General features: G+C 44.7%; 2 protein-coding genes across 2 annotated transcripts in view; one reads left to right on the plus strand and one right to left on the minus strand.

The window, feature by feature from the left end:
- ora1 (olfactory receptor class A related 1) overlaps nt 1-27,073 on the plus strand; it is a 140,132-nt gene that overhangs the window by 40,520 nt on the left and 72,539 nt on the right. The gene's annotated exons all lie outside the window — the stretch shown is intronic.
- LOC311028550 (plexin-A2-like) overlaps nt 1-27,073 on the minus strand; it is a 60,137-nt gene that overhangs the window by 5,797 nt on the left and 27,267 nt on the right. The window contains exons 8-25 of the mRNA XM_084033181.1: nt 23,836-23,950; nt 23,127-23,327; nt 21,906-22,002; nt 21,071-21,270; nt 18,506-18,657; nt 17,196-17,313; nt 16,602-16,738; nt 15,929-16,096; nt 12,528-12,621; nt 10,082-10,324; nt 8,672-8,815; nt 7,947-8,181; nt 6,850-6,992; nt 5,626-5,894; nt 3,150-3,216; nt 2,686-2,832; nt 1,441-1,600; nt 466-569 (exon numbers count right to left, since the gene is read on the minus strand). Coding sequence (XP_083889307.1) covers nt 466-569; nt 1,441-1,600; nt 2,686-2,832; nt 3,150-3,216; nt 5,626-5,894; nt 6,850-6,992; nt 7,947-8,181; nt 8,672-8,815; nt 10,082-10,324; nt 12,528-12,621; nt 15,929-16,096; nt 16,602-16,738; nt 17,196-17,313; nt 18,506-18,657; nt 21,071-21,270; nt 21,906-22,002; nt 23,127-23,327; nt 23,836-23,950 — 2,794 coding nt within the window. The remainder of the gene's footprint in view (nt 1-465; nt 570-1,440; nt 1,601-2,685; nt 2,833-3,149; nt 3,217-5,625; nt 5,895-6,849; nt 6,993-7,946; nt 8,182-8,671; nt 8,816-10,081; nt 10,325-12,527; nt 12,622-15,928; nt 16,097-16,601; nt 16,739-17,195; nt 17,314-18,505; nt 18,658-21,070; nt 21,271-21,905; nt 22,003-23,126; nt 23,328-23,835; nt 23,951-27,073) is intronic.

Consider the following 27,073-nt stretch of genomic DNA (forward strand, 5'->3'; position numbering starts at 1 on the left):
TTTATTCATTTTCAACTCCCCCTTCCCTTTCACTTTATTATACTTCTGTTCTCTAATTTTTATTTACAGTAACAAATGCCCACACATGTAAGAGACTTGTATTATTTCTGGACTACATATTGGCTCTACCTGAAGCACCTTCTTACAGAACTTAACTTAATTTTGTTTACACAGGTTTTGCATGTGTCATCATTTTCAATAAAAATCGAAGTAAAAATAAATAAAAAATAAAAACAGCTCCGTAAGCTCCGTTACTCTACAACAAGTCTTTGTAATTTAATATCTTTAGTCACTTTAGTGCCAACTTCTTAAATATGATTCTGCTCAACAGTTCTTTTGTATAATTGAATATTTATTTATTTAATTTAGCAGAATAATTGACCTATTAATCCATAGGATACTGTGGATGCTGCAGCCGGAGTATTAATATCATATGCACAGAGTATTAATATCATATGCACAGACCTGGTAGTGCAGCAGAGTGTTGAGTCTCTTCCAGTCGCTCTCTATCTTGGTGGTGATGTCCTCGTCCTGCAGGACCACCCGAGCCGTCCTTCCCTGACGCCACTCTGAAGGAGGAAGATGCTTCCAATTAAAGTGATTGTGATTCTGGCAAACAAAACCCAGCAGAACGACACCAGCGTCTTCTACGGAGATTAAAAGGAGAAACTGATCCTCTCCAAATCCCTAACCTGCGAAAGCCCCCCCCCCCCTTAAGTGGCATAACTACAAAACCCAGGCAGCATCAGCCGCTACCTACAAGGTTTCTTATTTACGTTTTGAAGGTGCGTGTCGGGCGGATTGTGCCAAAGTCGGCGGTGGATGACACGTTGTGGGTGTAAGCCTGTAAGTGGAGGTTTAACGTCGGTGAGACAGTAAACAGGTTTTCTGGGGAGGAGGCTGTCATCAGGGGAACGTCTGTGATAACTCCACTGACAGGACCGGCCTTAAGCTCCGCCCACCGCGAACCCCCCACGTCATTATCCCAACACATCATGCACCACGGACAATTTAACAACGGCGTAATGAGGGCCACCGTAAAAAAAAACAACAACAAAAAAACGTCACTTTATAAATATATGTATCCGATATAAACAAGTTGCTTGGTTCCGCTAACACCGGATGTTAGCCGTTGCTATGACAACAAGTGAACGCTACCGCAAGCATAGCATCTCCCCGAAAAGATGACAATTTGTCCTCATATAAATAAAAGCAACAATAAGCATCATCATCATCACCCTAAGGACCTTAACGAGGTATCGTCACACGTTCATTCATTAGAAACATAATTTTCCACTTTATAAACTCACAAATTTGCAACTTTTTTCTCTCTGAATATTTCCCACCTCTCTCTCCTCCTACAATGGCCTCAATATGCCGTCGTAGCATTTCCAGTCTATATGCGAATATAATTCAGCGTTATTATTGCAGCAGCCTCACCGAGGTCCATGTCTGCAGCTCGCGGTCTCTGGGAGTAGGGCATGTTCTTGTACACCGCGTCCAGGATCTTCTCCTTCACCTGCGTGATGGTGTCACAGTTGAGCACCTTGACAGGGATTTCTGGGCTGTTCTCGTTGTCTGGGTTCACACAGCTCAGCGTCTGGGAAGGAGGGAGGAAGAGAAAGGTGTTACTTGCTGGGGAAAGTCCTTTTCATCACGTCCTCCCCACCAAACCTGGTGCAGAGAGGATCTCGGGCCAGAAATGTAATTTCACACCTCCGCAATGTGGCTGTGCAGCTCCAGCGAGGAGCATTAAACAAGTAATAAGAGAGTGTCCGCCGGTGGATATCAGAGAGGTGTCATCCTGTCGCCTGCTGCCTCCGAGCTGAAGCCCTGAGGGGGGGAGCGTATGCTGCCGGGCTGCTGGAGGAACCAGCCGGCTCCGTTTTGAATGGAATGGCTGGTTGTATACACAGGTTTAGCATACACCTCCGTAGGCGTAGACTCCGTATACGTGATTATATTCATTATTTCTCCACTTTAAAGTGGGAAGCAAGCGAGGGTTCAAATCCTTGTCCCTGCACTTTGGTACTTGAGGAGGGGGGGTCTTCAATTAATACTGCATGAGGTTTTGTGACAGTTGGCAAATTAATTAAGGGCTGAATACGTTGACTGTTGCCATGGTAATAGACATCCAGATCAGTATATGAACGCAATCAGGTTATCATTTGTTTTCATTTGTGTGAGAGAGATTCTTACTGTTGACCTACAGGGAGCCAGGAAAAAAAACAAGAATTCAATTCAATCAATTCAAGGTAATACAGGCGACTAGCTGATGTACAAACGGTCATATGGGTGACGTTTTCATTTAAACTTCCGCTAATGACCAACAATGTGAGTGAGTTGTGAAAATGGAATCAAGTATTCTGAATACTGCAGACAGCCATACAGATTTGTTTATGCAAATAAGCACATTAAATTGGGTTTTGAACTCACCACTAATTAGAAAAACTTTTTCTCAATTTGTTTTGAAGAAACTTTGTCATATATATATCTATCTTCTCCTTGAGTTTGACAAGATGGAGATCTGGCTCTTGCGAGATTATTTGTCCACTGCCTTCATTTGATTGAAACCATCCAAATACAAAATTCAAAGCGACGGCACACAAACGCCACATTTCTACGGATCTGTCAAAGCTCTTTTGCCAAAAAAAACCCATTTTGGACTTTCTCTTTGTGACTCACCAGCGTCTTGTATTCGATCTGCTGTCGGATGAGCTTGTCCTCGCTGAGAGAGTAGCGTGCCTCTCCGGTGATGGAGTCGATGGGTCCCTTCTCCATTTGCTGTTTGATGGCACAGAACAGCATGAAGAGAGGCTCGCCAGCACACTCCTGTTTGTTGTTGGAAAGAAAACCCCGGGGGATTAGAGCGAAAGGTGGGAGAAAGAAAGCAAGGAAAACCAAGACATCGGTGAGAAGTGAGGGGGGGAAGGAAAGCGATCTGTATTCATCAGCGCAGACGCATCAAACACAATAAAATGGAGCCTTCTTTTCTTTTTTGAATAGTAAAGGAGAAACGTTTGACCCCGCAGGTAACCGCCGTCCCGCCGCCATGTCCATAAAACACGCTGATATGACAAAAAACCATACACAGCGGTCTATTTCAAAGCATTGTCGTAGTATGTGATGGTGACATTTTCATTTTTTACCTTGAGAAACTTGTGCAGCAAGAAGGCGAACCAATTTGTCAGCATCTTCTCCGCCACCGACTCCGTTCTGGGAGACGAGAAGAAAGAAAGCACTCTCATTTGTTAGCGGGCAGAGACGTCTCTGATTATTCTTTTAGAATTCAAGACGTCGGAGAGAGCACCGACATTGTTGAAAGAAAAACACGGAGAAATGCCATCCTTTCTCGGCCGCCGGGTCTCTGACGACGTACTCTGATATTTACTAGTTAAGTGCTGCTCGTGCAGAAACATTTGGGTCATGACGTAATTGTGCAGACACAACTTGGATGTCTAGCTCACTCCTGTGTCCTTCCTTGCACTTAGCCCGAGTCCAGACGGGGACTTCACCGTCTAAACCCATTAAATCATGTAACAGTACCCCTTTAAAATGGCACATAAGCTCTTTCTGATCTGAATCTGATCCAACGCCTGCAGTTTTTACTATCACCATCGATCTCTCTCTCTCCTTCTCTAACCTGCCGTCTCTCTGTCACCCCCCTTTATTTCTGGTCCTTACCTGCATTTCAACCCTAATCTGTATTGACTCAAGTGTTGACGGCATCCCGTTAAATCGTAGGACGCTGCCGCAAAAGAGCAGCATATTTTTGGGCTAACAAGTTCTCATTGTACCAGCAGGATGTGAACTCATCCTTATATTTAATGAGGGTGCTTCAGATTGAGAGAGCCCTCTTTCTTTAAAAGAAGAAGAAGAAAAAAGCCCTCATGAAACATTCAGGAGGCCAGCAGTGGGAAAACAATCGTCAGATAACCACAGGTGGAGGAAGGTGGGAGGAAACGTGAGCTACAGCTGAATGTTTCATGAGCGGCACACAGAAGATAAGTCACACTGACAACGACCCTTTGCCCCCCTCCCCCCCTTCTCTCGCCCTGCCGGCCCCTCCCACCTTCACATAACCTTTCACCTCTTTCCTGTCCTTCACCTGTCTGCTCGGGAGCCGTGTTTTCTCGGACTCGTAACGGCTGTTTCACGCCGCTGCACAAAACAAAGCTGAACAGAGATTGGGGGGGCTTCCCCCCTTTTCACTGGCCTAGTTACTCATCCGTCAGAAGGGCTGCAAAGAACAACGAGCAAAGGAATGATCCAAGCCAAAAACATGAGCAGCACCAATCAGAGCTGGTCAGGTTTGTGACGTTTAAGTCGTCTGACCACAGTGGAACATGCTCAATTTATCCTTTTATAATATCCATATATTCATGTCTATACAAAACTGCTAAACTGCACAGACTGAATAATGCTTTTTTGTTCTTTTGTACATATTTTTTATTCTTTATTCTTTACCATCATATTTTCTATTTGAGGCCACTGTGTGAAGGGAAACTGCAGAATAATAATCCCATTGCTCAGTGTGAACTATGTTTCTACTGTGTGTATGACGATAAAAATCTGGAAATGTGGACAGAACAGCTAAAGTTTAACATTTAAAGCTGTAATGTGGCCATCATTTATGTACCAATCATTTTGGTTTAAAGCATCCAGGAAGATCTACTGCCAGCCTGAAGGTCCGGTCCTTCCGTCTGACAACACCACTTGTTACAAGCAAGGCAACCGATACAGTCTGCCTTCAGTCAAACAAAGACGAAGAGGTGCAGCTGCCCTGAGGGCTTGTCAATAATACATCCAATGGTCCTTGTGCGTTTTGACCGTGTTCGTTTATCGGATTAAATCCAAAGTGGAGAGGCGACGAGAAAATGACCTCCGATGCTGAAGCTGCTTCGCTTCGCTAGCATGCAGCGCCTCCAGGAGACGGATCACAAGTTCAGCTCCTGGGGGGTTCAGACTCCAGCTCCTTGGGTCTGATCCTGGGGGGGCAACTACTTATTGGATCAGTGAACTTCAGGTTGCTGCCATAAGTTAGCGCTCCACCAGCCGGCTGTGACTCCCGCCGCTGCCGATAGCAGTGTTCTTACGACCGGATGTAAATGTGGATTGTATGGACCCAGTAGTTGAGATAAAATGCTGACCGTTGTTACACATTGCACTAAAAACAGCGATATCAACATTTTCTTAACAACTGCAACTACAGTGCCTTAACCTTCCTGATTAACGTAATTTAAATCCATTGTTGATTAATGTACCACAAGGTAGAGGTGGGAGAAATCATTGATTCTATGATGCATTACAATGCTTTGTTGAACGACTCTGCATCCATGCAGTAAAGTCTATAATTGACTATTAATTATTTTAATAATCTCTTTTTTGTGGGGAAATCTTTGCACATTTTATATAAGTAATGTAGCAAATCAAATGCATCATAGCAATAGGACTTGGTTTGAAGGAAAATTCTATTGAAATCCAAAATCGAGATGCATCATGATCATTTAATAATCGAATCGTGACCCTCTGAATCGTAATGGATTCCCACCACCACCACAAAGGCATTAAAAAAAAAAAGCATCTTTTTTTTTGTAACTCAACAATGTAGTACTAGCGGTTTACCTGCGGAGGAGCAGTTTGGGGTGGTTCTTGCTCTCCAGGTTGCGTTCTATCAGGTCGGAGAGCAGGTGCTTGAGGATGTCGGTGGCGTACTCCAGCCGGCCCTGCAGAGCCGTCATGATGAGCGAGGCGACGTAGCCGCGGTCGCGCATGGAGAAGGAGCGCTGCAGCTCCAGAGTACGGATGAACGCCAGCAGGAAAACCTTGTTATTCACCAGCTGAGCGAACTGCTTCAAGGCTTTCTCCACATTCGCCTGTCCGCTCCCCGGCACCTACATGCATCATGCATGTTTACACACACACACACACACACACACACACACACACACACACACACAAAGATGCACATGCTCATTAGACGAAAAGAAAAGTCATAACATAGATGGAGGAACGTGACAGAATGAAATTCTCAAGGCCAAAACAAATCCACTGGATTATTGCTTAATTGTGCTGCAGCAAATAAAGGGCCTATTATTTTGAAGGAGACTATTTGGACTGCAATCAGAGAGAGTCTTTAGAGCCGAGATCTTGAAGTCATTGAGACCACAATAAGACCTTAATCTAACAAACGATAATTGCCAACTAATTCTGACCTGAAGTACCTGAGAAGATGTTCTGCCAATTATGAAAAAGGCAAATGGTTAGTCATCAGAGTTTCTTCAAAATGAGTTATGAATAAACCCCTAGAGATGGGGACAAAAATAACCAATGTTCCTAGAACAGGTCCTTTTGAGTTTGAGCCGAGATGAGATCCATCGGGATCTAGATGAAAATAAGAACACAACAAATGCAAGAAAAGTACAAAATAGTCGATGAACACTGGAGCGTATGTGAGGGTAATGCTTGATTTCAAATGAACTTGCGATCTATTTTGCATGACCTCTGTGCTGCGTCCGGCGGATCGAACCGCTTTATACGAACCTGAAATTTTGGATGACGAAAATAACCCAAATGCGAGATCTGGAAAGTAATTATCCAAGACCCGAGAATAGTTTCTCTACGAGTGAGACTGAACTCCCCATTAAATCTGCCCGCGAGCTCCTCCACCATCAAACAAACAGCGATAGACTGACATTTGCTCCCGCGGCTCCGCTTCGACAGCAGTTTGACAGCGCTTGCCAACAAGCCAAAATCAATCTGCTTTGGAGAACGCTGGAGCCGTAAGGTCACGGCGCCAGGAAAAAGTTGGTTGAAGGCCGTATTCGAGTGCTTCAGAGGGTTTCTCACCTCCAGCTCTCTGAGAACAGGGTGATCGTCGATGCCGGGGAAGAGAACCCTCATGGCGTAGGTGCGGTAGTCCAGGTAGGGGATGCCGGCTCGGTCCAGGTCGCTCGTCAACTCGTTGATGTCCGTCTGCAGCTCAGCGAAGGCTGCGTGTGAAAGAGTTTGACACATGTTCACTTTTGTTTGACTTGTTGCCTTATTGCCACTCAAAGTACAGATTATCTGAAAGATCAAATTGTTTAGAGATGTTCCGATACCATTTTTCCCTCCCGATACCGATTCCGATACTCGTGCTGTGGGTATCGGCTGATACCGAGTACCGATACCAGTGTATCCAGTGTATACACTCGTGCCACCCCTAGAAATTGAGTCTTTGCATATGTTGCATGTTGCCGTCTTACTGGTGGGAACATCCACTGTGAAGTACTGCCAAACCACCGACATGATGCGCTAACATTAGCTCCTTTTAGCAGGTGTCAGGTGATCAATTCTTCTCTAAAACAGCAGCTGTCGATGGCAGCACAGCGCAACTGTTTTAAGAAGAAGAACTGTGTCAAAGCTAACGGAGCTAACCAGTAAATAAATTCCTATTTCTAATTAATCACGTGGTATCGGATCGGTGCCTGGACTCCAGTACTCGCCGATACCAATGCCAGCATTTTTGGGAGTATCTGATACTGGTATCGGAATCAGAACAACTCTAGTATTGTTTTCACCTCGTGAGTCATTGTGGCAAAATGTTGAAGAATCGATGGCCGGTTCGCCACATCTTGCCTCCCTACTTCCCACCTTCAACTTCACACCTGTACGATGTTGTGATTGAATGGTAAAGCACTCAAAACCGCTTCCGTGGTAGTCCGTGATACAGTAGGTGTCTTCATGATAACAGTTTGCCACCATCGACATGCTGTTGCAGCCGGTAATGACCAGCCTATATACAGTACATGTGTGTGTATATAAGTTGCTAAATCTTTAAATAAATAATACATTCTGGGAACAAAGCCAGCGCGAACATCAGTCAGAGCTTAAGTTTGGCATCATCTTTCAGGAACGTGACCTTTTTAATGATGGTTTCCTGTCTTGGGTCGGGTCATGCTCACCTTCCTTGCACTCCAGAGCCACCCGGGACTCCAGATTGTCCATCTGCATCTGCAGGCGCTTCAGCGTGAGGTCGTTCTCGTGGGACTTGCGTCTGTAGGCCAGCAGCACTATGACCACGATGATGAGGAGCAGCCCTCCCCCCGCCGTGATGCTGAAGATGGCGGGGAGGGTGAGCAGGCTGTCTGAGCGGATGTGAACTTCTCCTGGAGAGATGTGGAGTCCTCCCACTTGGACCTGAACAATAATAATAAGAACAATAATAATACTTCAAAACAGTGTAAAACATTCTTAAATAACAAAGAAAAAAACACAAATGAAAAGGCTGACCTGAATTAAAAAACGCCTTCACTGAAGAAATCAAAATTCAATCGGCAAACATAATAGAGATATGGACCATTTTTTCTGAACAATTGCCTTTTGAATAAAACCATTTTTTCAGCTTTCCTTTTTACAACTATTTTTATAAACATTGTTTGCAAGAGTGCCTGTCAATAATTGTGGGGGAGCATTGAGCTGTGATTGGATTGAAGGGGGGGGGGGGGGGGGCTACCAGGGTGGGGGCTACCAGGCGACGATCGAAAGAGTAACCGAGAGACTTTCGGTGACCCGCAAACACTCAGTGACGTACAGACGAGTGCTGACCTACAGACAGCGACCCACATCCACGCAGACAGACAGACAGTCAGTCAGTCAGACAGACAGTCAGACAGACAGACAGACTGACCAGGACTTTGTGCTGCCCGGTGAGGTTCGGCGGCTCGCAGAGCAGCTGGGTGTCGGACACGGTGAGAGAACAGGGCGTGTCTCCGATCAGCACCGTGTAGTTCAGCCGGGCTCCACCGGAGGCAGACGGCACCAGATTACGTCCCTGCAACACAGGAAATGACAATATATTCAACATACAATAGTAGTTGATCGGGATCCTAGCAAATAACAATGTATTTGTGTATCTACACTGCTGGAATATGTTTTGTAGCATCATTTCTGGCGGATCGTGTGTATTGCATTTTAAGCTCAATATATTATTTCCGTGTAATATCGAGGCATTAGTGTAATTACGGTAATCTACCAACTGGAGAAGACAGGCAGACCGTCTTTACGCTGCATAACCACGCTGTGGTTGTTTATTTTTGCTGTAAATCAGTTATTTTACCTAACTAAAGACAGATCGCTTAGAGCAAACGGAGGCGTGAAAGTGCAAAAGGCAGATGGAAAAAATTATATTCTATGAAATGGGAAGCAAAGCAGCATGGGAGTTTTTCAGAGAACCAACAGAAAAATGTCAGTCCCCTATTGTTTGTTTACAGCTTGTCTGGTTAATGAATTTAATAAATTCACTTGTAGGAGATTATGTTATTTATAATTAAAGACTAGTGTACAGATGGTACCAGGCATAAGTATTTAATATTCTCACATTTCAATGCCAGCGTTTTCACACATAGTCCTCATAAAGAGGAACAACAGAAATAGGAAATTGTCTCTTTCACATGTTTGGTTCATTTGAAAGACGACTTGGGCTCTGATCGAGCCTTCATATTGTTTCTGTTCACACCGTTCTTCCTCTGGAACTCGGACTTTACTTTAAATGTCATTTTCTAACATACCGGTCCCAATGAGACAAATTAATTTCAGCTGCAAGACTATTTAATGCTTGGGGTTATTGCACAAACATCACGTAGTCGCCTGTGTATGAGGATGTCTTCCCCGTCTGTGCAATCACTGCAATTGTTCCTGGTGTTTTGTCACCAATTATTTGTCCTTGTATTAGTGAAAGACTGAAGGCGACTCTCTGCTCTCTCCCCTCTTTCATCAGCCTCATTCATATAGAGCGTGAGGGGATTGGACTGATGCAGACAAATAGGCACATTACTCCATCATTCATGCTCGAGTTGTTTTGAAGTGGAGGCTGGCGGGTGTAGTCGGATGTGGGTGAAGCCGACCCGGAGCGCTTTGTGTTCACGGCAACTGGGGGGGCCTGAAGCGTTTCAGAGGGGTCTGACTTTTGAGTTTTCATATATGTGTGCAAAAAAAGAAGAAGCTGACTAATTGTCCTGGAGGGCTGCAAGTGGAAAATAAAAACCCCATAGACAGCAGGGGAATGAAGAGAGAAGCAGCGTCAGCAGGCGGGACCTACTTTGAGTATGATGGGAGCTCCAGGTTTCTGCTCCAGGACCCCCGACAGGCTGAGGGGCTCCAGGTACGGGTTCGGGTAGTACACGAAGCTGGTGTTGTTGTACGTGAGCAGCGCTTGGACGTTGTTGAAGACGAAGCCGAACTCGTCGACGTGTTTGATGGTCTCGTGGTCGGCGCCGGCGTGCTCCGCCTTCAGGGACGGGGCAAAGCAGCTGATGGTGGTCGTGTTGAGGACTTTGCACACCTGGAGAGGGACGGAGTCGTACGTGAACCAGACTACTCATATCATCATAGACATGTTTAATAGTGTGAAGCCGTCTGCTGCGTGATTAATAATCACATGCATTATTGAGAGACAGAAATAATTAATTTGCTTACAGGTTAATCATAGAAATGAAGATTTTTGGAGAATGAAATCGCCAGGTCGGCATTTTACAGTGAGAAATGCCTTACATTAAAAACATTTGAGCTTTTTCTAGTAATTATTCATTTCACCTCATGTGAATACATTAGCTTTATATGAATCTTATACTTTCTATGAATCTAGAAGCCACCTTTGCCGAGTCGATCTGAACAGATGTCTCATTTCATGCCCATATGTGGTCGAAATATATATTATTTAAAATCCAGATGATATGAATCGTATGGAGCATTTTAATCATATTCAACTTTTTTTATTAACATAAATATCCTGACAGCCTCTGTGGTGTTAACCTACATAACGTGTATGTGTGACTGTTATTACATTCACCCCCTCACATCCATGTGTTCACCTGTCTGCTGCTGTTTTTATTTCACCTTCTGGTGGTAAATGTGTGACATCTGAGTTAGTCGCACCGGTTCCCCGGAGGAACAGCCACGCTTGTGATGCTTTCACATCCAAGTACCCGCCTTTTTTAAGATGCATGAAAGCTATATTTTATATTTTATTTGTAGTGAATTTAGATGGAAGAACCACAGACCTTATTCCAGGTATCTAACCCATTAAAAACCCAGTGAAACACAAGTGCAAAAATGCCGACTCCCTTCTGTCTGGGACTCAATCCAGCAGCGCTTTGTTACTCCAGACACTAAAGGCATCCCTTTATGAGCGAGGGATCCTAAACTCCTCAAACAGGTCCCGCCTGCTGTTAGTTATTGGTATTCTCCGGAGTTCTTGAAAATCTCCTCTATATCAAGCAGATTCATTAATTTCCCTTTCCGCTTCGGGCCACTTTCTAAGCTTCAGTTTGTATCTACGGTTTCACTGAAAGTTGCTCCAAGTCAATTAACTGCTTTTGTGATTCCAAATTTTTCTTCTTCTTCTTCTTCTTTTTTTTTAAAGCAAATCCAGTGATGTTTTTGAGATATAAGCGATTACAGAAACTGCCCTCATTAAATTTACCAGTGACCCTCTTTTAGCTGCTGAAGCAGGTCAAAGTTCATCTCTAATCCCTTCAGATCTCAGAGCTGCCAGTGACACTGTAAAACATGCAGTTTTAATTGACTGGCTCAAATTGTGGGCCGGCGTCGTTAACGCACCATTTAATTAGCTCGGGGCACAAACCTCTAACACACGACATGAAACACTCCAACACGAGCTTCACTGTCTTTACATCCCAGACTGACTATACGCAAATATGTTTATCAGTCTAGACGACGCCGTTACCCCTTTCATATCACATTCAACCTTGTCTATCCTTATTTTGTCATCCATAAAATATGTACTATACGTCAATACAAGCATCGCTGGCATCTCTTCACTACTTGTTAAGAACGTATTGATGTTTCTCAAGGTCGAGCCAAAAGTCTCTGCCAGAAGTTTCGACCCCTCCGTGAGTCTCAGATCCTCGAGCGAATCCCTCACTGCTCCAAAGTGGGGAAAATAAAGGCAAAATAAAAAGGTGGCTGGACTTATGCCACCGGGGCTCCGACACTTTGGAACAATCCATCACTTTGAAGCGACCTGCCCGAGGAGCTCAGGCTCGCTGATCGGCCCCATAAATCACCTCCCAAAAACTGAGTTGTGTACTTTCATGTCAGTTTATGAAAAAATAAATAAATAACCTCTCTATGCAACCTCCCTCTAACACCTTTGTTTATGAATGGCTTCATTTCGATGCTGACATTTTACAAACTAACGCCTATTAGACAGTATTTCAAGCTCTCAATCTCTCTAAAGACTCCAACTTTAGGAGTTCCAAAGGATTATAATATTGCACTCAAAACTTTTTATTTTTGTATTCTGTATTTGTATTATTCCAGCATCTCATGTAAAAGTGTCTTTGAGTATGAATTATTAATTGTATTTATTAAACCAGCCCTATAATGAGTAAAAAAACTGATCTGTGATGTCACAGCAGATCACAATGGAGTAAAATGACCACGAAATCGACGTTTATACAACTGTAGCAAACTCATAAAGGTCCATCAGCTTGAAGGAGCAACACCAAATAAAAGTTCCTCACGTTGACTGATTCGTGGCCGGCGTACTTGACTCGGACCCGCGGCTCCTGAACCACGTCCAGGTTGGTCCCGGTCACCGTCAGGGTGGTGTGTCCGCTGTCAGCGAGGAGGGAAGGAAGTTAAACACACACATACAAGCGCTCCAGGGTGCCTATAGATATGAATTCAAACCATGATTCACTGTGATTTCATTAGGGCATTTCTTGCCTGCAAACCGGGCGTTCTGCAGAGCGAAGTCTGCATTCATGCAGGTTTTGATGAGGTGTAGCTGTGGCAGCTCTCTCTCTCTCTCTCTCTCTCTCTCTCTCTCTCTCTCTCTCTCTCTTTGTTATTGGGCCGGAGAGCCAGATCAAACGGCAAACCAGCTGGCTGCTTATTTCATATTCATCCATGACTGTGAGGCTGGCGTAGCATGAATACCGCTGCTGCTTGTTTACATATCTGCGGCGAGATGTGATTAAAATAAAACATGCCTTTCTCATCTTTTTTCTTTTCTTTTTTTTTTGCGTCACTCGTGCTGCAGTGTGAGTTTGGAAAAAAAGTGTGATTGCGTAAAAAAAAAATAAAAAGAAAAGCTGGCCGGTCTCATCAGCCTGACGGAGTGCCAATCCTTCTCTTCTCACACTTCAAAGGCTACCTAAGCTTGTAGGGCCACATAGTGGGTCTGCACATTCATGATGAGGGCTCTTGGTTGCAGCTCCGCAAAGCTCCTCCTGTCACTCGGCCGAGGGCCAGGCCGGCTCTCTGAAGTCTGCTCTGCAGGGACGGAGCGCCTGGTAATCCCACCGTACAACCCAATCACTCGCCATCCTCTGTTTAGTGGAATGCAGGTAACACACCTTTCAGCCCCATGGAAACGCTGTGCTTGTAACGCTTGAACTCGTCACACTCGGTGTAATATCGATATACACTCAACAAAAATATAAACGCAACACTTTTGTTTTTGCTCCCATTTTTCATGAGATGGACTTAAAGATCTAAAATTCATTCCAGATACACAATATTACCATTTCTCTCAAACATTGTTCACAAATCAGTCTAAATGTGTGATAGTGAGCACTTCTGCTTTGCTGAGATAATCCATCCCACCTCAAGATGCTGATCTGACATCATTATTAGTGCACAGGTGTGCCTTAGACTGTCCACAATAAAAGGCCACCCTGAAATGTGCTTTTTTTTGCTTTATTGGGGGTCTGGGGACTCAGAACCAGTCAGTATCTGGTGTGACCACCATTTGCCTCATGCAGTGCAACACATCTTCTTCGCATAGAGTTTATCAGATTGTCAATTGTGGCCTGTGGAATGTTGGTCCACTCCTCTTCAATGGCTGTGCGAAGTTGCTGGATATTAGTGGGAACTGGTACACGCTGTCGTATACGCCGGTCAAGCACATCCCGAACATGCTCAATGGGTGACATGTCCGGTGAGTATGCTGGCCATGCAAGAACTGGGACATTTTCAGCTTCCAAGAATTGTGTACAGATCCTTGCAACATGGGGCCGTGCATTATCTTGCTGAAACATGAGGTGATGTTCATGGATGTATGGCACAACAATGGGCCTCAGGATCTCATCACGGTATCTCTGTGCATTCAAAATGCCATCAATAAAATGCACCTGTGTTCTTCGTCCATAACAGATGCCTGCCCATACCATAACCCCACCACCACCATGGGCCACTCGATCCACAACATTGACATCAGCAAAGCGCTCACCCACACGACGCCACACACGCTGTCTGCCATCTGCCCTGAACAATGTAAACCGAGATTCATCCGTGAAGAGAACACCTCTCCAACGTGCCAGACGCCATCGAATGTGAGCATTTGCCCACTCAAGTCTGTTACGGCGATGAGCTGGAGTCAGGTCAAGACCCCGATGAGGACGACAAGCATGCAGTTGAGCTTCCCTGAGACGGTTTCTGACAGTTTGTGCAGAAATTTTTTGGTTATGCAAACCAATTGTTTCAGCAGCTGTCTGAGTGGCTAGTCTCAGACGATCTTGGAGGTGAACCTGCTGGATGTGGAGGTCCTGGGCTGGTGTGGTTACACGTGGTCTGCGGTTGGGAGGCCGGTTGGATGTACTGCCATATTCTCTGAAATGCCTTTGGAGACGGCTTATGGTGGAGAAATGAACATTCAATGCACGAGCAACAGATCTGGTTGACATTCCTGCTGTCAGCATGCCAATTGCACGCTCCCTCAATGCTTGTGGCATCAGTGGCATTTTGCTGTGAGACAAAACTGCACATTTCAGAGTGGCCTTTTATTGTGGGCAGTATAAGGTACACCTGTGCACTAATCATGATGTCAGATCAGCATCTTGATGTGGCACACCTGTGAGGTGGGATGGATTATCTCAGCAAAGCAGAAGTGCTCACTATCACACATTTAGACAGATTTGTGAACAATGTTTGAGAGAAATGGTAATATTGTGTATCTGGAATGAATTTTAGATCTTTAAGTCCATCTCATGAAAAATGGGAGCAAAAACAAAAGTGTTGCGTTTATATTTTTGTTGAGTGTATTATTTCAGCAGGATGAATTCAACTTCCTGAACATTTCTTTACGTTATTTATCATTTAAACACTGATTTACATGTAATTTACTGACAAGCTTCTGTGCATCAATCTCTACAAAGTAACAGCCTGTTTTATATTTTTATAATCTTATTTCTATGTATGTTATTCTCTTTCTACTGTCTAGTTCCCAGTGCTATTTAACAACAAAACAACGTCTGTAGGCTGGACGGGTTATTGTATTGTAATATCCTCAGCTAATAATTACTTTGATAGACTGGCAGACCCGTCCTTTGTTTGAGAGACTGACTTTTGCCACCGACGTCAAACTTCCCAGAAATAGATTCTACATTTTGTGCAAACTGGTTGGGTTGTGGATTTGATGGCGTAACGACTGTGATGAGCAGAAACAAAGCTCTAACCCGTTCACACCTACTCAGAGCCTCCCATCAAGCGGCGGCCTGACTCATCAAAAATGCAACGTGCAAGCTGCAATTTGCCAAATGACATTACTTCCTCCCGTCTGGTTGAAACACTTTCCAGTCTTAGATCACTATCGTTATTATATTAGGATACAAACTATTGATTTACACTGATTTGATGCTTAACTCATGAAACAAGTTCAGCCGCCTATATGACAGACCACATGGTTGAGATAGTCTTTGTGACAGGAAGCTTCAAGGAATCAACCCTATTTGCAAATTCTTTAAGCAGCAGTACTCACAAATCGCCCTAAAGCCTGTGGTCCATGTGGGGGGTCACATGACCACGCAACTAAAACCCCCTGGGAGGAGTCTAACTCCACACAAGAAGGTCCAGAGAAAGCACATCCATCCATCAGTGCAGAGGCTAGGATCTGTGTATTTGCAGCGCCGCATTGTGTTACCTGGTGATGCTCCACAGGGGTTCGATGCGCTGGACTGTGGGGTCCTCTATGTACTCGAAGGCTAGACTCCCGGGGACCTGGGCCCGGTCCACGCTCAGACTGACCCTCACGGGTCCGGCTCTGGTCACGGACGGCGCCGAGAAGCACACGATCTCCGACATGGTCCTCCTGGCAGGGGGCACCAGAAAGGGGAGCCTTTATTCAGGGCTTTGTGATTGGGAATCTGCCCGGCTCATTAGCACGGGGCGGCGAAACCCGTCACTTCACAGCGCTTCTGAGCCGCGCACATTACCGCTAGGGGAGAGAGGATTCATCACAGTCCGTCCCATCTCCTCCTCGTTCCAGACGCATTAGGGATGGAACACTGTAATTAGAAGGTGCTCTCGCTAATGGCTTCCTCGCCTCACCCTTCCCGACTCCTACCATGTGAAGCGTTTTGAACTTTAAATAGATATCTATAAATACACGGAGAAAGGAAGAAAGCTACCGCTGTGGGTTTCATCACCTCCTCGCAAATCATTACGACTTCACATGCGCTGCACGAACACTTAATTCTATCTAAAGTGAGCTTCTTCATAGTGATCTCTTACTGTGTTTCATGGAGATTAGAAGGGGCTAAATCCTTCAGTAGAATCTGGAGGATTGTAAGACGTAATGATACATGAGGACTCACCGGTACAGCTCGCAGGTCTGATTGCCGAAGTGCACGTTGACGGTGCTGCCGGCGCCCAGGTTCTGCCCCACAATGGTGACCTTGGTGCCCCCAGATTCAGGCCCTCTGCCCGGGGTCAGCGCCAGCATGGAGGGGGTCTGTGGAGACCCCAAATTCATGAATCATTCAATCATTTATTCAGCGCGGATCAAACACAGAATATGTGTGTGTTTATTATTCATCATCTGCTGGCCTTGGCTGAATAAATCTAAAAAAACTCCCTTTTAAAAAAAAAAGAGAAAACATTATTAATGAAGTATGGCACCTATGAACAAAAATTGTTCTTGGCTCGAGTGCAACGACTCTTTTCATTAGCCATAAAATTAAAACATTGCATGCAGCGAACAAACCATTCGAAACAAATTCATAACGATGATGATCTCTTGAAGTTGTACTCGTAAAAAAAACAATTTTCTTATTTAATCTTCCTCTTCAGTTTATGACGACGCTGACTACCAATAGAGGAAATCGTTTTCTGTGAGGCTTTCACCTGCAATCAGATGTTGAGCCTTATTCATTTACACAAAACAGGGACAAAGTAAACTTCCTTATTACCACAAAGGAGTAGAGCTGGGAGGATTGTGCTCGTAGTTCCGGTCTGCATTCGCCGACGCACAACTTGACCGGTCCTGCAGCGCTTCCTTTAGGAGCCACGGCCATCTCACACACGATCCTGTCAGAGCAGAACACACACCCTCAAACAACAGATCACTGTGCATACAAGTAATAACACACACAGCAGAATCACTGCACTGTGTCACATCTGTTAGGAGGCGTTCGGGGGGGGGGGGGGAGATGGCCTCCGCCGGTCACCGTGATTGAGGCGGACTTTCATGGAAGTTGTGGGTCAATACGGAGGGTCATCTTTCTTCCTAATGGGAAACCTATAACAGCAATATAACTCAAATGATAAACGGCACCCCTCCACGTCTTTTGGCACGATTGCCACCCACCATTACCCCTGGTTGCCATGACAACGTGGGGTGGTTTTTTTCCCCCCTTCTTTCCTTCAATAAATCAGTATTGCCTGTCAGGTCAATAAGATAGAGTGTGCCATGAATAAGTCATTATAGCAACTGACCCCAGTGCTGAAATGAATGGTCGTTACAGTTGTAACGGCGTGTTTTAAAGCGCCGCCGTGTGCTAAATGAATGGATCGGCACGAGAAACTCCACGTTTTTACAACAAGAGCAAGATTCATAAGACCAATGAATCGTCCTTGCCCATCCCTCCTATTCATACATCACGAGAGTTTTCCAATTTTCTGCTGGCATGTTCTTTTCTCTCCCTCTCCCTCTCTCTCTCTCCCTCTCTCTCTCCCTCTCTCCCTCTCTCTCTCTCCCTCTCTCTCTCTCTCTCTCTCCCTCTCTCTCTCTCCCTCTCTCTCTCCCTCTCTCTCTCTCTCTTCCTTCTTTTTTTTTACAAGGATATAAATAAAGTCCCTGCAGCCTGAGCCCAATCGCATTACATGGCTTTGAGAGAAACACATGGCTAACAGATTGTCCCTCCAGTCAGCGACATGCAGCGCATTTCAATTACAGCTGCGCCGACAGCCTCATAACGACGGCGACACAAAGACCGTCTCTTCCTTTGGCTCCGACTGCACCAGAGCAATGCAAAGCCCCCCCTACACACACACACACACACACACACAACCTGATGAGGCATCATTGGGCTCCAGCTATTCCCAGATTCTGCTGGTGACCGAGTAAAAAAAATGGTGTGAGATAGAAAAAGAGATTGTTTTATTGTCGTGTGTGTGTGTGTGTGTGTGTGTGTGTGTGTGTGTGTGTGTGTGTGTGTGTACAGTACAGTGTGAATCCATGCGTGTCTGGGCAGAGGAGGGGGGGAGGAGTCTCTCTTACTGTTCTGCAGTGATGTAACCCTCCTCCTGTGGAGTGCACTGCACACCCGCCACCTCCACGTTGCCCTCCAGCTCGGAGAAGGACAGACCCAGGTTCAGGCCCTGGATGGTGACCAGTGTGCCCCCCTCCACGGGTCCCGCCACTGGGCTCACCTACACAGGAAGGAGCATAGACTGTGTTTAAGAAGGGAGACTTAGTCACCATGACCGTTGACTTGTGGACTGCAGCTTTGAAGCAGCGAGTTCGGCATCTTTTTTTTTTGCAACCAGAAGTGCAACAGTTAGAATTCACTTTCAAGCGTCCTAAAATACACATCAACCACAAGGTTGTTTAGAGAGGTAACACATCATGTGAGAAGTATTTTTCTCACAGAGTTCTATACAACTGGTCGCCCCCTTCTGCATATTATAAGCAATGCAAGTTTAAGGCACTTCTGTGTTAGCTTCACTTTTTAGATCTGGACGATATAATTACAGCGAAACACTAATTCTCTGTAACCTTTGGTCATAAATGGAGCACATTTACAAAATAAATATCAACTGCTACTTTAGTACAAAAAATACTGCCCTTCAAAGTTTGTATAATGAAACCTTAGCACAACCTAGATGTGCCAAGTCAAAGGCAATTGGAATTTCTTTGGATTCTCATTTCTTTGGATTCTCAAGAGTCTATAGTTAGTCTGGTTTCCTTTGACGTGGTTCTTCTACGTGACCTGAATGACTGAGAATCTCCACAGCAACACTCCGTAAATCTCTACCTCTACCTCGAGTAGATTTACCTGAAGTCTCACATTGGTTTGAGTTTATTGGAAAAGCCATTCAAAGCAAACTTTACTGAATAATGCGGCGAGCGACAAAGGCTTGAGAAAACGTATTCGGCGTCCCAGCAGGAAACCTTTTGGATCCGCGGAGCAGAACGGGGATGACCCTCCCCCCGCCACCGCTGGGCCCCGAAGCAGCAGCACTCGGCGGTTGGTTCAGCTCCTTCAGAAACGCTAATAATGTACCGGGGACATCAAAGGCTGGCGGCGCTTTGAAGTGGAGGAGGCGCGCATCTCTGCGGCTGACCCGCCGCGCCGCATTCAGCAGAATGAACAACCGGAGTTTGTGACATAAAAGATCCATCAGCGCTCTCTAAACACGCTGCATCCGCTTAGCTGTCAGGCACTTAAGGTATTCAGACAGCGAGCGCGTCTCCCGTAAACAGCCACTTGCATTGGGAAATTGGAAGGTGGCCACAGATAAAATGAGTGTCTGTTGTTTGTATTTACACAGGAATATCCAAGAAGGACTTGGCACATTGTTCTTGGGATCCGAGGAGGTGCAGATAGACGGCTGGTTGAGGAAACAGGCTTGCGTCTGAACATTTATTGGCATTTGTTCAAAGCCCAATGAAACTGAAAGCCAGTAAAGAACAACAGAATTGCAGATTCCAGAAGTATAAATAATAATCTCCACAGGAAATTAAGTCACGCTCTTTATGCAAAGAAACAAAAGCTTAAAGGTTGATTCCCACATTTCTGCACATGCTGTAGAACCTGATCATACCGAGCATCTTCTCAGTTAGCTGCCGGAGCCGAGTGAAATAAAGTTGTTTCATCTACCAGCTCGGTGTTTTTCCATCAGACACACTTCAGTCAGTGAGTTTGGATTTTTCTTTTTATCGCTTTTTAAGTTTCTGAACAAATAACTATAATTTTTTTTATCATGGTACTCTATTCTGATTGGCCGCAGGGTGTCCATTAATTCCTGATAGTGGACAACATTAAAAAAATAAATTAGGGCAGTCAGAACTGGTCTGGTGGCCACGAAGATCGGAATCGCTCCGACTGTCCGGTTCGGCCGCTACGGTGAAAAGAAACGTTGATTAAGATGAGTGGAAAAAAAGCTGATCCTCTTTGAGAATGACTTTGTTTGCTCCGTCCCGACGTATCCTCCTCTTTGTTTACCTTTTTATTATTGAACTCCCCTGGGAACCCTGTGTTTAACGTCACGTCGCTATGAATTGTGGGTAAACGATATCACGTTAACGTGACCTCGGGACTTCACTGAACTCCGTTGACATTAAAACGGAATAAAAGCTTCCAGTCACGACAGCTGATCTGAGACCTGGAGTGAGTTGAGTAATGGAGGAGGAGGAGGATCTAGTTCTCCTCCTCTTCACACGTTTAATATTTATTCATGTTGATTATGAGAATCATATTTAATTTCATTCCCCTTTTTTGTTTCCTGTATATGCATCTCGCCTCCTGTTTGCTATTCGACTTTCTACTGCAGGCTCATGAATAAATAACATGTATTGTTTGTCAACCGTACGCAATGTTATGCACTGTGAATCTCGGTAGCATAACGTTAGCTTCATTTCAGCATCATATTGATTTTCACACTACAAGCAACACGGCAGCAGGCTGCAAGACGTTCTCAATGGAGGCTGTTGCTTCGCAGTGTGAACATATCAGACTGAGGAACGTGTCTAACAGCTGCTTCTTTTATACGCAACATTCTCCTCTAATGACTTAATTGACTGGCGGACTCGGCAGCGGCCCAAACAAACAAACAAGCGGACCTCGGTGATGCGGGGGTTGGTGCACTTGACGTTCCTGGCAGACAGATCCAGCCAGCGGCTAGCGTAGGGCGAGATGGGAGGGCAGTGCTGCTTCATGGTGCACCGGCCCTCGCCGCTGCACCAGCCGCACTGGAACTTCCTGTCCGCCCGCAGACACAGGCCACAGCTGTCCCGCTGGGCGCTGCACTTGTAGAGGTGCACTGTGGGAAAAAACATGGAGGACATCGGGGTCAGTTGAGACTAACATTTTTTTTTTTTTTCGCAGAATATCCTTGCTATACGTGGGTTATAAAAGCAACACATTCTTATAAACCAGGTATTTACTCTGGCTACGACCATGGACAGTTTACTGCCGAATTCAATTAAATTCAATGAATTCCTTCTTCGCAGTGTGTAGAAAAAAAGTAATCCAATAAACCTTTCTTTGAAGTCCGTCTCTTACATCCTCGCTCCTGTAAGTAGCCGATATTTATGCCCATATAAAGTAACCGTTACCTGCGTCATGACAAGGCCTGTTAAATTCATGGCCGGTATCCTTGACAACAAGGATGTATTTAACGCTCGATCCACGATGACAGCTGACAAACACCCTTTTTCTTGCATGATGATGGAGAGGAAAGTAAGAGTAAATATGAAGACCCCCCCCCCCCCCCCTTCCAGGCGCACAAGTGATTCTTTGCTTTCTGGTAAGACGCCCTCGCTATTGTGAACTTTCTCTCAAGGCCCTTTTTTTGGCAGGGTGGGGACGTTGAAGTGGTCTCTATGACCCATCTATCCCCCGTGGATTGAGTGCTTTACACTCCTCTGGCCTGGCAGTGATGGATGGCAGAGGCACCTTTAATCTTCTCGGGATTGTCGATGATGAAATTGCCGTTCCATACGATGGAGAGGTCCACCGCCAGGTCACTGATCTTCACACCCTCGTACAAGTACTGAAAAGCAGAAACATGGAGTGAGGGAGTGTGCGGTAAGTGGTTCCAGAGAGAGAAAGTCAACGCGAGATAGAGGATAGAGGGGAGGGGGTGGGGGGGAGAAAAAGTCAAGAGTGGAGGAAAATGAGAGAATGAAAGGGCAGAAGAGAGACGAGGCTTTTAACCATCTGTCATCTCTGCCATGGCTGTCTGCCCCTCTCCTCTTTGACATGGAGGGACGCAAACCCCCGGCTGGGGTGGCCGATCATCCACATCTGAGGAAAATGGCCTTTTCATTCATTGTCAGAGTAGCGAGATATGCTGTGCATTGAAATTTAGCCTGTGATTTGCATTGTGCGACAAAAACACAAAGAGTCCTCTATATTCATCCCAGTGTTGTACGACGGCCAAGAGAGGGGGGCAATATAGAGAAAAATGTGGGCAATTTATGAGTTTGTAAATATATATATATATATAGTTGCTTGGTTCCGCTAACACCGGTTGTGTGCTGTTGCTATAGCAACAAGTGAAAGCTACCGCTAGCATCTTAGCTTAACCGTCCCGATCAATAAACACCCATAAAATGACAATTTGTCCTCATATGAATAAAAGCAACAATAAACATCAACATCATCACCCTAAGGACCTTAACGAGGCGTTGACACACGTTGGGATGATTTATTACAAACTTAAATACGTACATTCATGCAACGTTAGCTAGCATAGATGCTGGTCGTTAGCATCGGAATAAACTCACAAATTTGAGAATTTATAAAGTGGCAAATTTGCGACTTATTTTCTCTGATTTTTTTTTTCTATAGTGGCCCTAATTCGCCGTCGTAGACCTCTGACTTCCTGTGGGGAGCATCACATTTTTAACGCTCGCCTAGATGTTAGTCGGTACGCCGCTGAAGGTCTCATTGAAGTCATGAGTTTTCATCCTTTTCACTTTAGCCGTTCAACCAATTTCCCCTTTTTCCCTTTCCTTCTGTCAAATGCTTGGGATCTTTCGTCATCACTCTCTGGCTTTCCCTGAGCTTTCTCCTCGGCACTGCTCAACACCTCGGGCGGTATTCAGCATGTACCCTACACAGCACCGAGCTGCCTGCCTCATTTGACAGCTGTGAGAGTGTTTGAGGTCGTACCGAGCTGTTCTGGCACTGCACGCTGGTGCTGTTGAAGCGCAGCGCCGTGACGCGGTGGCGGACGCCCTGCACATGCACCACGCACTCGTAGCCCCGCTGGCCTGACTGCGGCTGGGGGAGGTTGCGGGCTCTCAGGGTGATGGGTCGGACCTCGCCGGCCGGGAGGAGGATTTCCCCGGAGTGAAGGAGCTGAGGGCAGTCCTGTGAAAACGGCATTTAAAGACACGTGAGGAAACAGTCAAGGCATTCTTTCACGTTTCCCCTGCTGTTAAGGCGTAATATTGCCATGCATAATACATAAATACTACTTTAATAACTGAGATTAACAGTCATCCATGTACAGCATGTAGGGTTCTATCTGTTGCATACATTTGTCCATGTGAATAGTTTTGTTTGTGCATGTAATCAGTATAAATACATATGAGTATGTTATATAAACATGAAGGATTAATGGAAGAGGGATTAATAATTTGCTTATTTAAAATCCAGCTTTCCTACTACAGTAAACTGTGTTACACTTTTTATTAAATCTGAGTGATATTGATACTAGTGTGGTTTTGTAGCATTATTCATAGTTCCAACACAAAGAAGACTTTGGTGAGCCTCTGACATTTGCTCTCGGGCCACCATCAGGTTGATGTTTTGAGGTAAACGCCTGTCTTATATCAGCTAATGAACGTATAACTCTCTCCAGTCGATGCTAACGTACCTCTGAGGCGTTGACTCGGCCCTCCTGGAAGGAACAGCTGCTGGGGTCGTGGGTGCAAAGGTTGCGGTATTTACACCAGTGGCAGCGGAAAGTGCTGTTTACACAGGACAGACACCTGCGGGATGAAGCGGACGCATCACTACGCAGCGTTTAGCCGTTTACATATGATGTAAACAGGATTGAAAAGAGCAGACTGATGAAGGATTATAGCTTTCTGCTTAATTCGTCACGTCATTGTGTTTTATTGAACAATCTGAAGTCTCCACTTTCCACACAGACAGCAATGAATGGTTTTGTCTTGGATGACAATAATAAATAATAAATGAGCGTATGAAGTTTTGGCAGGAGAGTCCCTGTCACTTAAAGTACTCCAAGCAGTTAAAAATTAAAATGAGACTGTGTTATATAAAATAGATGTACAGCATCTTTTCATTTCATAATTAATTTGAGGCTTTTTTTTGCAGACGTTTGCTTTATGTTTCAGATGTTTGAATGCACTGAATTCCATCTAACTCGTAGACTAAAAAGTGTTAATCTGATATTTAGATGCCGATTTGTCTCAGACTTGAACTGCAGCCAACGGTCATCCCGTGGATTAGAGCGGTGCTGAAAACAACCCTGTTAGACGGTTAGATTTGATTCCATTCTGTTGAGCAAACAGGGAGCTGATAGTGGTGCAGCGTTGGGTGGAGGTCTGAGAGGGGAGGAGAACAGAGGTGGGTGGTGCTGCACAGCTGTCGATATATCAAAGGGAGCAATTTGGAGAGCTGAAAAATGAACATGTCTTTGTTTCCTATGGGGGGGCAACACAGGCAACACTGTGTTTAAAACAGAAAAACCACACTCAAAGTCAAAATTTGGTCGTGCATTAAGATGAGAAACTCTAAAACCACGAGAACCCCAACCCTGCTGCTCATAGCGAGCTACAAACGCCAATAAATGTAGTGCAGAACCGTTAAATTTGGCTATTAATTAGCTGCCTGGGGCCAGTATGGACATAAAAACGTGTGTGGGGGGGGTATTAATAGAAGCGGACGGGCAGGGAGCTGCAAACACTGGATAATTAATTATGGAGGGCGAGGTGATGCCGGGGTGATCGTGGCAGTGTGTGTGTGTGTGTGTGTGTAGAGGGAAGAGGTGCTGCGTTAGGAGTGTGTTTGGTTTGAAATATTAATCACGGAAGTTCAAAGGGTCAGTCGGTAGCTAATGGAGGCCGTATTGGTGGGGGGGGGGGTGATCTCTCTAATGGCTTAATATGGTTGTAATAGGAACATTTTGAATAGGTGGCATGCGTGTATCCACAGTGAGCTAATTTCAACGGATGAATACACCATCAATCATACATCCCCCTCCCAGACTGGACTTATGGTATATCCCCTTATGGTACGGTATATTCCCTTATGGTATGGTATATCCCCTTATGCACGGTATATCCCCTTATGGTACGGTATATCCCCTTATGGTACGGTATATTCCCTTATGGTACGGTATATTCCCTTGTGGTACGGTATATCCCCTTATGGTACGGTATATTCCCTTATGGTACGGTATATTCCCTTGTGGTATGGTATATCCCCTTATGGTACGGTATATTCCCTTATGGTACGGTATATCCCCTTATGGTACGGTATATTCCCTTATGGTACGGTATATCCCCTTATGGTACGGTATATTCCCTTGTGGTACGGTATATCCCCTTATGGTACGGTATATTCCCTTGTGGTATGGTATATCCCCTTATGGTACGGTATATCCCCTTATGGTACGGTATATTCCCTTGTGGTACGGTATATTCCCTTGTGGTATGGTATATCCCCTTATGGTACGGTATATCCCCTTATGGTACGGTATATTCCCTTATGGTACGGTATATTCCCTTATGGTACGGTATATTCCCTTGTGGTATGGTATATCCCCTTATGGTACGATCTATCCCCTTATGGTACGGTATATTCCCTTATGGTACGGTATATTCCCTTGTGGTATGGTATATCCCCTTATGGTACGGTATATCCCCTTATGGTACGGTATATTCCCTTGTGGTACGGTATATTCCCTTGTGGTATGGTATATCCCCTTATGGTACGGTATATCCCCTTATGGTACGGTATATTCCCTTGTGGTACGGTATATTCCCTTGTGGTATGGTATATCCCCTTATGGTACGATCTATCCCCTTATGGTACGGTATATTCCCTTATGGTACGGTATATTCCCTTATGGTACGGTATATTCCCTTGTGGTATGGTATATCCCCTTATGGTACGATCTATCCCCTTATGGTACGGTATATTCCCTTATGGTACGGTATATTCCCTTGTGGTATGGTATATCCCCTTATACGGTCCATCCCCTTATGGTACTGTATATTCCCTTATGGTACGGTATATTCCCTTGTGGTATGGTATATCCCCTTATGGTACGATCTATCCCCTTATGGTATGGTATATTCCCTTATGGTACGGTATATCCCCTTATGGTACGGTATATCCCCTTATGGTAAGGTATATTCCCTTATGATAAGGTATATCCCCTTATGGTATGGTATATCCCCTTATGGCAGCTTTTCTGCACCGACGGTTCAGTATAAGTCACGTCGAGCTGAAAGATTAGTGAAGTGTGCACGAGAGGCTGTCAGTTCAAATCTCAGTAATAGAAAAAAACTTTTTTAAAAAAGGAGGAAATTTTATTTATTCTCACATCCTGTTCCAGAAAATAAGTAAAAAATGTCATGATGATGAAACTCATTCAACATTGTATGACTTGGCCTTTCTGAAAACTCTTTTTTTTAATCCGGCAAATGCTGCTAACTGGCATCCGTCCTAATAAGATCCACCATTTGTGGAGCAGCGTTTTTGTAATTGCTACTCGTCAAATAGTTGACACGAGCATAATGGCTCAAAGTCAAACGGGAAAACAGATGATTTTTAAATAAAGTCCTCTTTAATTGATATAATTGTATCTAGCCCTCTAAAAATCTGAAATGTGTCAACAAAAAGCAATTCTGTGATAAAATCAGAAAGGGGGCGTGTGAGTACTTATCTATTCAAAGATTTGTTTTATTCGTTTTTTTAGTATTTGTTATTATATACACTCTAAAGAAACATGTTTCCATGTACAATTAAATACTTTGTTTGCTGTGAATGCCAGACAATGTAAAAAATCAAAGTAAAAAAAATAGATAAATAATACAAAACAGAGCCATTTTAAAAGGCAGCTGTGACAAATAAATAAAAAG

The sequence above is a fragment of the Eutrigla gurnardus genome (genome assembly GCF_963514095.1).
Source record: "Eutrigla gurnardus genome assembly, chromosome: 2".
Classification (NCBI taxonomy): Eukaryota; Metazoa; Chordata; class Actinopteri; order Perciformes; family Triglidae; genus Eutrigla; species Eutrigla gurnardus.